The sequence below is a fragment of the Nelumbo nucifera genome, chromosome 1 (genome assembly GCF_055504915.1).
Source record: "Nelumbo nucifera cultivar China Antique chromosome 1, China Antique-T2T, whole genome shotgun sequence".
NCBI lineage: Eukaryota > Viridiplantae > Streptophyta > Magnoliopsida > Proteales > Nelumbonaceae > Nelumbo > Nelumbo nucifera.
The window spans coordinates 172,375,924-172,391,751 of record NC_142649.1 but is presented as its reverse complement, the minus strand read 5'-3'; the positions used below and the strand labels follow the sequence as shown (position 1 = coordinate 172,391,751).

The following is a 15,828-nucleotide window of genomic DNA, read 5'->3' as shown; positions in this document are numbered from 1 at the left end:
ATTTAATAAGTTTTGGCTAGCCTTGGTAAAGTGTAAAGCAGCAATGTGTTGTAAAAGGCCCTGAGGGACATAAAGTTGCAGGCAGACCTAATTTGTAGTTATTAGAGAGTGATATGGTTAATTGGGTAGGGCCAAGAATAGTGGACTCACTCACATGGGCCGAAAAGACAACTATTGGAAGAACAGCCATGTATTCTGTAGCCTTTCACAGGTTAACACGTGTGCTAGGCCACACGGACCACATCGGAATATATAAAGTCAGTGCTTTAAAAACTGACCCGGAGGTTGGAACTGTTTTTGCCTCCGGATCACAAGTCACCGGTTCGATTGTCTAGGTTGAACAGGTCAGACCATGCCACATCAGCATCTATATATTTAAATATATATATATATATATATATATATATATATATATATAGATGTATATACACATATATTTTATCAATAAATAATGTATAATTATGTTTTAGATATGATATATATTTTCTATTTAATTTATGTTTTTAATTTTTTTTTTGTTTATAAAAATATTAATAATTTTGATTTGAGGTAAAAAAAAGGAGTTTTTAATGAAAATAGGGGGGTAAGGCTTGGAATGCATAGATCTTGAAAAGTAATCCAAAAAAAAGATCACTCCAATCAAACATTGAAGTGCAAAGTTATGACCTCCAAAAGTTTGTATGCATTGAGTGTGCAACCTGTGACCCGATGACTGGGTTGAACGGATCAACAGTTGAACCGCCTGGGTTGAGCGGTTTTCTACCAAGTCAATAATTTTGACTGAATAACGAGTTTTAATAGAATCAGATCCAGAATCTTGATCAGGTGATGGTTTGAACGGTTCAATTAACCGGATCAATAACGGGTTAAAACACTGTATAAAGGCCTAGGAAGATCCCTCCTCCACCTCATACAGCATATGAAGAGAGCCCAGCAGAATTGGATCTGAATTAATTGTCCCCTCAACTAAAAGATCCTTTACAAGTAAGCCCTAGTGCTAGTCCTTCACAGCCCTATATATATTGTATTATTAGATTTCATAACTACATTACATGTAGTCCTATCTTCTCTTGTCACAAGTCACAATGATAAAAGAAGATTCGATATTATTGACACCATTTCAAACCCCTACCCTACTTGCTTTCTTTCACGCTACCAAAGCACACATCTTTTCCTTTTCATAACTTTATTACTTCTTCTTGCTCATCGAGGACTTTCACATTTTGTACCAAACATAGCAATCCGATCTTCTAATCAAAAGGGAGAGCTTGTTTTTAACTAAGGTTTACTTTCTGAAATTTCATCTTTCTAAAGATACCCATTAGCCCGTTTTAAGCGGGGAATAAAAAGAAGGAAAAAGCAAAAGGGAGATTGAGATTTTTTTCATACAACCTAGCTAGCAGAAACCAAACATTGGAGAGTAAGAAGAGGAAAATTTTAACATTGTAAACAAATATTACTTGTAGAGAGAAGGGACATGTTCAATGAATGCCGATTTTCATCAATTAGTGTAAAGCCAAGGGGTTGTTAACGCCGTTTCATCGGTCATGGTTGGCATCGTCCTCTTGGCCATTTACGAAAGAGACAGGCATACTAGGCTAGGCAGCCATTAATACGTAGGAGAAAGGAGACAAACACAGTGCTGGTCATTGGTCATTGGTCATGGGTCATGGTCATGGTGACCTCTTCCTTTGGAGCCCTTGCTACATTGTCGCCATGTATGTGAGGTTGTACCCATTTAATTATTACTTTGTTTTCTTCTCAAACTGGACCCTACACTCTAGAGTCTGGAGGGGGGTGGGGGTGGGGGTGTGGAGATTTCAGTTAATTTGCAACTAACCTCCCTCTTCATCACTCCTCCTTGGGCTTAGTTTTGACATAAGATGAAGGGTGAGCAATTGTCGGCAAAAACTTGGGCCCGGGCCAATAACCCAAAAAAAATCAGTCGGAGGCCTCCATAATGTGTCGTGAAATCAAAGGATCATGGGCCCTGAAGATGCTCTTGAAAAAAATAGGGAATGTGATTTTACTGCATAGATGTGGATTACAGGGGAAGAATAGAAAGGTGAGATCAGTATGAAAAGGGGAATGGGGTATTTGGGCTGGGCCCGGCCTCTCCATCCATTGGGCGACGGCTGTAAATTGGAATACTAATTGTGGGCCCTGGCCTTTTGGTGTTCGCTTTAGACCCAAGACAGTAGTACTTTGTTAGTGTGTAGCGGAATTTGAGTGTGATCTATGGATGTGGTATATTTTGTCCCATTTGACATCTAAGGTGGGACCCCCTCGGCCTCGATCATATGCATACGTATGGGGGAGTAACCGAGTAAGGGGGTTGGTGTTTATTTAAGCGTGTACACATGAGGTTGCACACATGCTACTGCATTATTCATAATACTATCATCATTTTTAGTTTGGAATTCACTAATGCTATTTAATATTAAACTCGAGAATCCAATATAAATCTGATAGACAGAATTCAATTACTGTGAGCGGTTAAGCATGTTATGTACTTAAGCTAGCTCTATGGTCCATGCCATTTACGTCTGTTTGAGAGTGTATTACCATTTCTGTAAAAAGATGAAATCTATCTCTATTTTGTATTAACCTGGAATTGCAACGAAAGGGATATGTCTTCATTCAAAACATGTATAATTAATTGATAGAGCATCAGTTCTCATAACTCCAAGTTACAGTTAGTCATCTGGCATCTGGCCAAAGGCGCTAGCTGTTTTTCTATTTATGCCTCCTGTTAGTTGTAGTGCATGAATTTGAATTCTTCCCTACTTACCAGCATTGAAGGGTTCTGGGGATTTGTGAAAGGGCTATACCCTATTCGCTTTAGCCAAAAAAAAAAAAAAAAGTTAAGCTATATATCTGACCAATAAATGGAATGACAAAACAAAGATAAGGAATAGCAAAAATGTACATTAATTTGTTAAATCCGTGGTACTTTTTTAATAAAGGGTGACTGAAATTAGCAATGATAGGATTAGACATGAAATGGTACAATGAACATAATAATAATAGCTCTAATAGGAGATAAAATGAGAGAAAGTAAATTAAGGGGTGCATTTGGTTCATAGTCAGAATTAGAATCAATATCCATCAAAACTAGAACTGAAATGGTCTATTTCATTTACCCGTTCGGTTCAGATTGGAATCAGAATTTAACTAAAATGGAATTCCCATTCCCAAGAGAGGGTGAGGAAATGGCCATGGAAATTGGATTCCGATTCAGTCCAATCAAATGGTTGCAGTCTGATTTTAATTTCAGACTCCTATTCTTGCGAATCAAATGGACCTCAAGATGGTTTGATCACATTCATGGAAGACCATCTATAACACCCGTTACTTGTGAGAAAAAAAAAAGATCTACTATTAAGTTCAAACTTCAAATGACTAAAAGAGTTGGGGGTAAAATGAAAAGGTCTCCGGTGAAAGTAACGAGAAATGACTTAAGCACCCATGCAGTGAACAGATTAGGAGGGCAAAACAGGATTCATGTAGGCGATGCTATAGTTGAGAAATGTTAGATGATAATGAGTCATTGTCAACGATATATAAGACAAAAATACTAAGAACCAGGGGTGTTTCTGTGACCCAATATTTGTGCTATTTGCCATACATTGTACTACGGGATAGAATTCAATGGCTATATCAATTTAGACCCAAAATTGTAACATCCACAAAGCACTTTGATCAATAGAGGTATATGCTATGTCTCTGAAGAAGGCATTCCCTTACAGTGACTGTTGAAGAAAAATATGTATAAGACAAAAATACCCTTCCATAATGATTTTAATTAGGGGTATTATTGTTTGTCTTCAGTACAATACAATCAAACAAAATGTACTAACATTGTGGTCGTGGAATCAGCAAACACCCAAAAATCAAGCTGGGAGAGATTAACTGGTTATCGATCAATATTTGAAGTTTGGAACCACCTAGGGCCAGTCAACTCTGTTTTTTTTTTCATCAAAAAGATTCCATTAAGATAAAAGCAGAAGCATTACATGTAGTTGGGAATTGTTCATTCTTCTGATAATACTAATGCTGGCCATCACTCATCAAGTCATCAGGTATTTACACTTTATACAATAGTTGGGCTGGGCCGTATTTGTTTTGTGACCAAATTTACCTTATTGGTAACAATATGTAGAGGTGCCAATTGGACTAAATTTGTTCCAATCCGATCTGATCCAATGAATTCATCACATATGGACCAGGTCTAATGCTATCCAATCAATAGTGTGGATCATTTTGGATCATTGATTTTAACCCATTAATACCTATAGTATTATCTTATACCAATGGATTGGATATTAGTTCAATCCGATCAAATCCAATATATAAATTCATTACGGTTGATTCTAATCCAGTAAATACTTTGAACCAATTAAGTCTGTATTATTCCAATTCAATATGTCTTATTAATCCATCCAAATTAAATTTGATTTGGATGGGATCCAATCCAAAACTGGTCCATTAACACCCTTAGCAATATTGATGTAGTTTAGGTTGATAGATGAAGTGGGAGCTGCTCTAATTTCAGGTGGACGTCGATGTATGTGTCTATCTATGATCGAAATCATGACATTGATGCAATATAGCTGCCATGTGACAAATGAGACATAAATGGCAAAACGCAGTGGCACAAGGCATTCCATTGGATGAAGGAGCACATGGAACCACCCCCATACAAAATATCAACGCATGCCATATTTGGGGCTCTTGATCGAATCTGGTGTATGATGTTTGATATCCACTTTGATACAATTTCATCAACACATCTAATATGTTTGTGTGTTGAATGTGAAAAAGCATGAAAACAAGCTCTATATGGAGTTGCCAAGAGGTTTTTATTTTCTTGGGTGGGGCGTGGGGTACTTTGTCAGTTTCAACTCACCACCACTTAGCATGTCTCTTTACATAGGCAATGTGATATCTCTTCAAAGGGAAAGAGAAGAAAAGATGATGAAAAGGACGATATTTCCTTCACGTGTTAGGCCAGGCCTGTAAGTGCCAGAACAATAATTTTGGTTACAAAAGAAAGTGCCCTAACTTAAGAAAAAAAAAAAAAAGATAATTATAATAACCTCGGCCTACAATTTTTTAATATATTTAACCGAAACTTTCTTATATACTGTCTACTTTTTTTAGAGAAATTGTAATAAAAATTACATTATTAACCGTACAACCGATTTCGTGCGATAATGGACTTAAGTTCCTATCAATCTAACATTTTTCATCCAAAGAAAAGTTCATCATCATGTTAAATGGTGCCCTCCAGATGGAAAACAACTAAAGAAAAACGACTTTTGACGCATCAACCCATCGGGACGGGATGACCACAACAGTATGGGTAGCAATTAGCAGCCAAATATGTTATTAGAATGGATTTGGACTTCGAACACAATGATATCATCGTGGGAAGTGATTCTAAAATAATTGTTGAAGCCTTGAGCTACAGACGACATACCACATGGAGTATTGAGATGATTATCCAAGACGCAAGGGACTAATTGGAAGAGGTGGCAACACCATTAGAATTAATCATGTTCTTCGCCAAGTTAATTGTTTGGCTGATTTCATTACAAGTGGTGGATCGTAGATCCACTAGTAGCAATGGTATCAAGCAGCGAGAGAGAGAATCAAGCTTTTGGATCTGTGGAGCAACTCTACCCCTCGCCTCTCCACCCGATTAACTAGGTATTTGAAATTGGTATTAGGAATATTGCACTGGTTTTTTATGAAAAACGGTGTTGGGTATGTGGAATTGTAAGAATTGTTTTTTGAGAAAATTGTGTTTATTTTTTGTTTGGAACCAGTGCTGCTATATAAGTTATTTTTTGAGAAAACAGTATTGGTTTTATTTGGTATCAGTGTTAATAGTAACATTTTTAATATGGTCTATATTATTCAACCTTTAAGATGATGCCACATCATTGCACCGCTGGCAGCAATACACCATTTTTCCCAAAATACATTAAATTTAGCATACTCCAAACTATACTTTCTCGATTTATAAGACATGGTCTGGGGTAATATTTTTTCTAAAAAAATGATACCAAACAAGAAAACCTTATTTGAGGCACCACTTTCTCTGATCTATACTACATAGCACCATTTTATCAAAAAATAGTATTGATGCCAAACACCCACTAAAAAATTAAAATAAAACCACAAAATCAAAATAAACATAGTCGATTCCATCGAATTAGTTCTATTGGATGGACCCAATCCATAACGATTTCTTACCAAAAATTCCAATCAGAGAGCTTAAACATAGACCCGCAAATGGGTAGTGATAGTGCACAATCTGGCCGGTCTTAGCTGTCAATGATCTTGCCTCTGAACTGAGTAACAGGGACCTGAAACGGAAGGAGAAGAGAAGCTCCGGGGAGAACCCGGCGTAAGGGCTCCGAAGCTCAAGTTAGAATCCTTCAAAGGCAAGATAAACCAGATAGCGCGAAAGTTAGCATACCTCGTTCCTGGGGGGTAGGAGCCTTTTATAACCACCTCGCGCACTCGCTTCCAGGCTTCCATCAGATCGGGCATGATTACTTCTGAACTCCTGCCAGTTCGGATGTCATTTCCTCTGGCCAGACAGAACCGCCACTGTTCCTTTTGTCGGAGCCGTCTCTGCAGCTAGTGACGACGGTTGCAGGTGGCGGTAGCAGGAAGCCGTTTGAAATGCGGCTGTCAGGCGTCAGATCCCAAATCAGTCAGGTGCGTCGCCCTTGGATACGGACGTCCTTGGTGTCGGGTACGTTTGGTCAGCCTGGTGTTTCGGAAGCGAAGTGTTGGAGTGGCGAGCGAGGTGTCTTGAGTTCGGTTTGGAGAGTTCCGAGCTGCCATGGGTCAGCTCGGGTCAGCTTTGTGAGGCTTGGGGCCCAGTATAGTTCGTGCTCCTTGCAGGGAGCTCGGGTTCTCAGTAAGGAGCTTGCTCTTAATAGGGAGCTCGGACTTTAGGGAGCTCGGGTTCTTAGGGAGCTCGGACCGTTAACAGGGAGCTCGCTCTTAACAGGGAGCTCGGGCTCCTAGTAGGGAGCTCGGACTTAGGGAGCTCGGACCGTTAACAGGGAGCTCGCTCTTAACAGGGAGCTTGGGCTCCTAGTAGCGAGCTTGGACATTGCTCTCGGTACTTGCTTTGGGCGCTCTACGTCCCGAGTTGCTTGTTTCTGCCACGTGTCGGGTAACTGCAAGGTCGGGCCAAATTCCCCTTCATCAATTGCCCCCCACTCCCTGCGACAAGGGTCCCGTCTTGGCGCGGGGAGTCTGCAAGGTAGCAGGAGGGTTTTGGTTCGTGCTGAGCGCGCTTCCTCTAATTTGATTTTCAAAAAAGGGCGCGCGTCTGGGAGTCGTGACGGCAGTTGTTCGGGAGTTGCGCTGCAGATGCTTTTATTGCGAGGAGACGTGCGCCGACACCCCGTCGGTTTCGGGAAGACGCGTGCCGACACCTGTCCTCTGACAAGACGTGCGCGACGCCTCGTTGGTTTCGGAGAGACGTGCGTTGATTGGTTTTGGAAGATGTGCGGTTTACCGCGGCTATGGGCCGTTGGATTGGCTTCGATCTGGGCCGTCGCTTTCTGGCCGCTGTGGATATAAATAGCGCGCGGGGGGGGGGGGGGGGGGGCCCGTCCTTGCTACTGTTGTACATCTTGAGCTCGCGCCTAAGTTTCAGCTCGCGTCCCAGGTTCCTTGCTTGTTCGAGCTTTCGTGGTCTGCTTGTCTTCTTCCCGGGTGAGTGCTTTTGGAATCCCATTCCGTTTCCCAATGTCTAGTTTGGAGGGTTCAGACTGTTCAAGCGGGTCTGATGTAGGTTCTACGAACCAGTATGCGTCCCCCAGTAGTTCGAGTGAGCCCAGTGTAGGTCCTGAGGAAGGGGTCGGGCCTACAGCCCGAGGTGCTTCGGGTAGGTCGGCGTCCACCTCCCGTCGTGGCCGGGTTGTAGATCAGTTCGGCCCTTCGACTATGACGCCTGAGGAACTTCAATCCCTCGTAGACTACTACGACTTGCCCGGGGAGCACGGTTACTTCATCCCTACGGGCAGTTTCCCTTGGGAACACGGTCCTAATGAGATCGTGATTTTCCAGGAACAGCTCGCCGCGGGGCTGCGACTGCCCTTTCACCCTCTTCTTGTCGAGGTCCTAAACCACTTCGGTGTGACGGTCGGCCAGCTTCACCCGAACTCTATTAGGAACTTAGTGGGGACGATCTCCTTATTTTGTGATGAGAACTTTCCTTTGGATCTGGAGATTTTCTCCTCTATTTTAATGCTGAAAAAACTAGCGGGTCCCCTTCCTGGGCGTAGGCGGGCATACTACCTGTCTCCTCGCCCGGGCTTCAAGCTCTTACACGGACTCCCCAATAAGGTCCCGGCGTGGAAGCGAGACTATTTCGGGGTGCGAAGTGCGCTGGGGTGGCCGTTTCAGACCGGCTGGGGGATGGCCGCTCTCGATTCCGGCATCACACTTGATAAGGAAACGGCGAAGGGCCTCCGGCAATGGGCGCGGCTTGGGCTGGATTGTCAATGGTATCTGACGGAGGCCAAGCTTATTGCTGCGGGCCTGAGTTCGGGTAGGTTCTTTCCCTAGTGATCCTGTCTTGCTCTTCTTTTACGTGTCTCACTGATGCCGAACTCCTTTTCGCAGGTACGATGGACTTTCGAGGGACCCGAGGTGGGCACCTGTTCTAGGGCATGAAGAGGAGAAAGCAGGTGGCTAAGCGAGCTCGCGCCGAGCCATCCCAGGGTGCGGAGCCCGAGGTGCCGGATTATCCGGCAGAGGAGCCCGAGATGGTTCCTCCTATGTAGGAGCCGACGGGGGCTCCTTATGCCGAAACCACACACACGGGGGCTCCCGCCTATTCCGAGTCTGCCCATATGCGAGCTGGGCCATTGGGCTCGGAGGCCCCGGGGGACTTCAGGAGCGTGCTGTCACCTGTTCATGCTCTTCAACGGAGTAAGGAGGCAATGTTTCCCGAGGAAGTTGCGGCGTGGACCGAGCTCCCTCTGCACCAAGTGGCCTGCTGTGTTGTTACTCATGCCATGGTGGTAAGTGTTTCCTTCTTTAGAGTTCGGCTTTTATTCTTTTATTCGTTTCTTTGAACCCGTTTTCCTTTGATAGGTGAACTCTTCCATTCACGCCTTGGCGAACCAGGTGGAGAGATGCTCGAGGCAGGCGCGAGCTGCCGAGGAGAATGCTCGTGCTGCTGAGGCTGTTGCTCGCCTTGCGCGGTCTAGGCAAGCGAGGTCTCAGAGGGATGCCGAGGCCATGGGAGTGGTGGTGAAGCATATGGCGGAAATAAAGCTGGACCTGGAGCACCAGGTCGAGTATCTTCAGGAGGATATCAGGGAGAGGACTCAGATCTTCTCTCAAGGCATCGAAGATGCGAAGAAGAAGGTTGTCAGCGATTACATTGCTTCACCGGATTTCGATGATCTGATGGTAGACTCCTACAGGAGCGGTTTCAAGCTAAGCCGGTGGATGATCCGGAATACGTACCCCGAGCTCGACACTAGCGCCATATCCACTTCGCGCATTACACAAGAAATGGCTAATGCTGCGGATGCCGAGCCGGACTCCGAGGGGGAGGCAGGTCCTTCGGGTGTTGTTGAAGTGGCTTCTGATAACGATGAAGTAGCCCCTGGCTTGTGAAATGAAATGTACACATTTTTTTTTTCGAATGTACACATCTATTCTGAAATGAAATGGCTTTTTGTTCATGTACTAGTTGTCCTATCATCGAGCTATATTTTTTGCCGAACTGACCATTTTGGCCCTTCAGTTCGTTTTCTGACATAAAATGGCTTTGGGGTACTTGGTGGCCTATAGGTAGTACCTTCTTAAGTTGACAACGTTCCATGCTCGGGGTACTTGTTTTCCTTCTAGGGTTCCGAGCTCGTATGCTCCCCCACTGAGTGCTTTCTTTACTCTGTAGGGACCTTCCCAGTTCGGTCCAAGTTTCCCTACGCCGGGTTCAGGCACCATGACCTTACGGAGAACCAGGTCGCCGACGCGGAAGTTCCTCTTTTTTACTCGCGCGTTATAATACCGAGCTACCTTTTGTTGGTAGGCCGCAGTTCGGATGTGTGCGAGGTCTCTCACTTCGTCCAGTAGGTCGAGGTTGGTGCGTAACTCGCCCTCGTTTGTTTGTTCGTCGTACGCTTCTAGTCGCAACGTAGGTACTTCGATTTCCGCCGGCATTACTGCCTCGGTGCCGTATGTGAGGTTAAAGGGGGTCTCACCTGTGGCGGTTTTTTCCGTGGTTCGGTGTTCCCACAGACGGCGCCAATTGATAGTGCACAATCTGGCCGGTCTTAGCTGTCAATGATCTTGCCTCTGAACCGAGTAACAGGGACCTGAAACGGAAGGAGAAGAGAAGCTCCAGGGAGAACTCGGCGTAAGGGCTCCGAAGCTCAAGTTAGAATCCTTCAAAGGCAAGATAAACCAGATAGCGCAAAAGTTAGCATACCTCGTTCCTGGGGGGTAGGAGCCTTTTATAACCACCTCGCGCACTCGCTTCCAGGCTTTCGTCAGATCGGGCATGATTACTTCTGAACTCCTGCCAGTTCGGATGTCATTTCCTCTGGCCAAACAGAACCGCCACTGTTCCTTTTGTCGGAGCCGTCTCTGCGGCTAGTGACGATGGTTGTAGGTGGCGGTTGCAGGTGGCGGTAGCAGGAAGCCGTTTGAAATGCGGCTGTCAGGCGTCAGATCCCAAATCAATCAGGTGCGTCGCCCTTGGATACGGACGTCCTTGGTGTTGGGTACGTTTGGTCAGCCTGGTGTTTCGGAAGCGAAGTGTTGGAGTGGCGAGCGAGGTGTCTTGAGTTCGGTTTGGAGAGTTCCGAGCTGCCATGGGTCAGCTCGGGTCAGCTTTGTGAGGCTTGGGGCCCAGTATAGTTCGTGCTCCTTGCAGGGAGCTCGGGTTCTCAGTAGGGAGCTTGCTCTTAATAGGGAGCTCGGACTTTAGAGAGCTCGGGTTCTTAGGGAGCTCAGACCGTTAACAGGGAGCTCGCTCTTAACAGGGAGCTCGGGCTCCTAGTAGGGAGCTCGGACTTAGGGAGCTCGGACCGTTAACAGGAAGCTCGCTCTTAACAGGGAGCTCGGGCTCCTAATAGCGAGCTTGGACTTTGCTCTCGGTACTTGCTTTGGGCGCTCTACTGTTCCGAGTTGCTTGTTTCTACCACGTGTCAAGTAACTGTAAGGTCGGGCCAAATTCCCCTAGTATAAACTGAAGCTGAGGCTGTTTTCGAACACCCTTTACAGTCTTTATTGAAAATATTTCTTCAATACTTATATACTTTATTTCATGTGGAGATATTTTCAATGCAAAATTGGAAGAGGCTGTTTTCGGACGGTGTAATTTGCAATCGTTGAAGCCGACGTCTGTAAACTGAATATTTAAAAAGAAAATTACTTTTGATTTAGTTAAGAGGTAAGACAGGGTGAATGTAAAATGATTTCTTCGTCTAAAAATATTAAAAAAGAGTATAGGTCGCGTGGATTCATTAATCGCTATTTATTGAATGACACGTGCAAGAGAAGAGAGAGATTAATTGGGTGCAGAGAGATAAAAAAGTGAAATAAATGGAGTGAAATTTGTGGGAGGATGCCTAGACGTGAAGCCATAAAAAATGGCATCGGCGTTTCTTATTTAAATGGTAAAGATATTTATTGTACAGTGCAATTAGAGTGAGGAACTGAGGATGCCTGACAGGTTCATCGAACTTCAACACCTTCAATTATTAATAAACTAAGCCAATCCACGGCCCACGCCATTTTGTGATGCCGACTTAAGCCGAACCAAAATCAACCTGGCTCATTTAAGACGGAGAATAATAAATGATTATTATATATATATAGGTAAAAGATAAAATTGAAGAAAAAGTTAAAAATTAAACAATCAATAAATACAAGGCAAAAGAGAGTGGGAAAGCTTGAGCTCACTCTTCCGAGTCTTCTCTTCTCTTCTCTCAGAGCCCAAACCTAGCCCTGAAATAGAGGAAGGCAGCAGGGGCGAAAAGCAGTTTAATGTTTACCCACCTCCTCTGAACTCTCTCTCTCTCTCTCTAGCCCCATCAATGACTTAACTTTTGTTGATTTTCTTCTCCTGTTTTCAAAAACCATTTGTTTTCTCTTGTTCTCTCTGTTTTGTTTGAAAACCACACCACAAAGGGTAGCAGAGAAACCCATTATGGGCTTTCTGTAATTCATCTTCTCTGTTGCAGTTGCTTTGTTACTCAGATCTATCAGCTTTCCTTCTCTTCCGATTGTCTAGAATTCTCTGGTTATTCTTCTTGAGTGGAAGGGATGAGTAAAGAAGAGTTCTTGAAGATCCAGGTACGCTATTTTATTTTTCCTTTTTTCTTTTTGATGGGCAGTGCTTGTTCTGAACTCAAGCTCTTTGTGTTCTTTCTTTCTGTTGCTTTATCTCTTGGCATAATCTTCTTCTATTTGCAAGTGAAAATTAAAACTGCTCCTGTTCACCAGCTTTATTTTCCCTTGATTTTCTTTTTGTTTACTCCATTCTTCTTTTCTGTCACTTGTCCTTGCAGACTTGTGTTCTTAAGGTAAACATTCACTGTGATGGATGTAAGCGGAAGGTGAAGAAACTGATGCAGAAAATTGATGGTATATTTTCCTTTCAATAACTCTCTTTAGCTAAAAATTAAACACGTAATGCTTATAGGTTGGAAGTATATAGAGGAAAAAAAATCGTTTTCCCGCTGATTTCTCTAGTCGGTTGTTCGGATTTTGTTTGCTATCTTTAAAGTATTTTTTGTTGATTTCTTTTTTTTTTTTTTTCTAATCTTGTTCTTTCGTCTTCATCTTCAGGGGTGTATACTACCACAATAGACGCAGAACAGGGGAAGGTAACAGTCTCAGGAAATGTTGACCCAGCAACACTCATAAAAAAGCTTGCGAAATCAGGGAAACATGCAGAGCTCTGGGGTGCGCCAAAGGCTTCAAATAATAACCAGAACCAGCTCAACAATCAATTCAAGAACATGCAAATTGAGAATGGCAAAGGCGGCAAGGACAACAAGAATCAAAAGGGTGGAAAGGACCAGCAAAAGGGTGGTCAGCAACCACAGCAACAGCAGCAGCAGCTTCTACAACAACTGCAACAGATGAAAGGACTGAAGGATCTGAAGCTCCCCCAACAATTCAAAGACCTGAAGATACCTTTCAAGGACCCGAAATCTGTGAAGTTCGATCTGCCTGAGGATGACGATTTCAGTGATGACGATGGTTTTGATGATTTTGATGACGATGATTTTGATGATGACGAGTTCGATGATTATTTTGATGATCCAAATATTCCTCTGAACAAGTTGAAACCCATGATGGGTAATGGCCTCGGGCCACATGGACTTAATGGGATGATGAATGGCAATCTACAATTCATGAATGCCCAGGCCATGAATGGTAAGAAGGGTGTTGGTGGCGGCGGCGGCGGCGTCGGCGTCGGCGTCGGCGGTAATGGCAACAAAGGCAGTGGTGGAGACGTTAATGTGCAAGTGAAGGGAGTGGGTGGAAACAATGACGGCAAGAATGGCAATGGAGGGAAGAAGGGAGGAGGCGGTGGAAATAACAGTAACGGAGGCAATCAAAATCAAGGTGGTGGATCTGTTAAAAATGGAGGTAAAAGTGGTGGTGGGCCGCCACAAGATGCTAAAAATGGTAATAGTGGTGGTGGGGGAAATAACAAGGCCGGCCATAACGGCAATGGTGGTGGTGGTGGGAATAATGCCAACGGAGGCAAGAAAGGAGGGGGGAAGAACGAGGGGGTTCAAGTAATGAATAACATGCATCATGGGTTTCATAACATCAATTTCAATCGTGTTGGTGGGAATATGGGTCAGATGGGTCAGATGCCCATGGCTCAGATGGGCAATATTCCGGCAGTTCAAGGGCTACCGGCGGCAGCAATGAATGCCGGTGGTGGAGGATACTTCCAAGGGGCAGGGCCCGAGATGCTAGCCGGAAACCCATACCAACAACAGTACTTAGCGGCCATGATGATGAATCAGCAACATGCGAATGGGAACGAGAGATTTCATCCCATGATGTATGCAAGACCTCCACCGGCGGTTACTTACTGGCCGCAGCCACCGATGGCTGACCCCTACACTCACTTCTTCAGTGATGAGAACACGAGCAGTTGCAATATCATGTGAATTGTAGTTCTGTTTTGTTTTGTTTTGTCTGTTGAGGCTGCTGGGGCGGTGGAGGTGGTGGGTGGTTGCTTCTCATCTTCATCAGCTACCTACCTATACATGGACAAGAGAAGAGAAGAGAAGAGAAGATGATCTGGTGCATGATACACATCCAAAAAAAAGTGTCAATTTCAGTTTCATTTTTCTTTTTCAATCTTCATCTTCCATCTTAGGTTGAAATTAGGTTTTCTATTGTCATCATAATATATAAGTCTATATATAATTATATATGTTAAAGATGAGGGAGAGTTGAAGCTATTTGAAGATGGGGGAGTTGTTAATTGACTCTATAAAAAATGATGGGAGAAGAACGAGGGCTGTAGCTTTCTTGTGAGATGTGTTTATATATGTTTATAGGTTGGAAAAGAATAAGAAAAATGATAATGGGCAGAAAAGCCTATTCCCATTCCAATGCTATTCCTCAATATTTCCAGTTTACTTGTTTTTTTTTTTGTACAATAATTAATAAATTGGCAATTTTGGTTGAATTTTCATTGAAGAGTTGATTGATCCTTGATGTTATTTGTCAAAACTTATAAGCGCGTGTCTTGTGTTCTCCATGATGTAATGGTGGTGGCGGTGGTGGAAAACTGCTGTTGATCATGGTGGTGGGGGTTCGGCTCGGCTCAGCTCAGCTCAGCTCATCTCAGCTCAGGTCCATCCATCAAAGAGCAAGAGCAGAGCACCACCAATACTATTTGCCTAATTGGTGGTTCCATCATTTTCATTCCGTAATGTGTGATAGGTTAGGCCCTCCACCGATCCCAAGTCCCAACTCTCTCCAGTGTCCATTTAAAGTGTATTATTTTTTGGTAATGGGTGATTGGCCCACAAGTAGTTAAATAAGTCAATCTTAAATTGATGGGCTCGTGGGGACAATAGATGGAGTTTTGTGGTGACTGGTGACCCCCTGTATGTAAGCTGTAATATTATTATTATATCATTAAGCGTAATAAAAGTGGGTTGTTTGCTAAATCGAGACATTTCAATTTTCAATTCAATTGCGGAGGAGGAGCCCGCCACTGCCCCCACTGGGATTCTCTTTCGCTATCAAAATTCAAAGCGGAAACAAAGAGGGAGATGGGACTTTGGAGGGGAATCCCAGGATTTGTCGACGAGGACAACCTAACTACTACATCAAGAAAATCTAACGGCTTGACATTTGACACGAAATTGGCGGGTTCTGGTCTAAAGAATTTAAACGATTATTATTATTATTATTATTATTATTATTTTGTGTAAACTTATTACAAAGACCCCATATAATATTGGGTGAGTTACAAATACCCTGTAAACTTCTTCATTGTAATTGTGACAGACCTTAACTTATTAGTGTTCCATAATTAACAAAGGTTTTTATTTGACTGTGTAAAGCTTTTTAAATTCTTGAAATTATCCTTTTATTATTTGCTTTGATGGTTTTACCTTTTTCACTTTAATATATAATTTAATAATTTTTTTAAATATTTATTTTCATATTATTAAAATACTTGGCATGACATACGTGTACATAGGATATTATTCTTTGGCGACGGTGTATAATATGTAAATGATTTTTTTTTTTTTATATTGTCAAATATTTTTAATAGCAAAACAT

The 15,828-nt window shown here is 43.2% G+C and overlaps 1 protein-coding gene across 1 annotated transcript; it reads left to right on the top strand.

Annotated features, from left to right (window-relative positions):
- Positions 1 to 11,896: 11,896 nt before the first annotated feature.
- LOC104596433 (Heavy metal transport/detoxification superfamily protein) lies at positions 11,897 to 14,643 on the top strand. Its single transcript, XM_010257589.3, has 3 exons — positions 11,897 to 12,351; positions 12,567 to 12,642; positions 12,847 to 14,643. Exons 1-3 carry the CDS (start codon positions 12,322 to 12,324, stop codon positions 14,190 to 14,192), a joined length of 1,452 nt encoding a protein of 483 aa, XP_010255891.1. The 5' UTR covers positions 11,897 to 12,321; the 3' UTR covers positions 14,193 to 14,643.
- Positions 14,644 to 15,828: the final 1,185 nt, after the last annotated feature.

Bases quoted from the DNA above. Each gene is read 5' to 3' on its own strand.
- LOC104596433 (XM_010257589.3), top strand. From the start codon at position 12,322: ATGAGTAAAGAAGAGTTCTTGAAGATCCAG. The intron at 12,352-12,566 runs GTACGCTATTTT...TTGTCCTTGCAG, and splicing joins AAGAGTTCTTGAAGATCCAG to ACTTGTGTTCTTAAGGTAAA. The intron at 12,643-12,846 runs GTATATTTTCCT...CTTCATCTTCAG, and splicing joins ACTGATGCAGAAAATTGATG to GGGTGTATACTACCACAATA.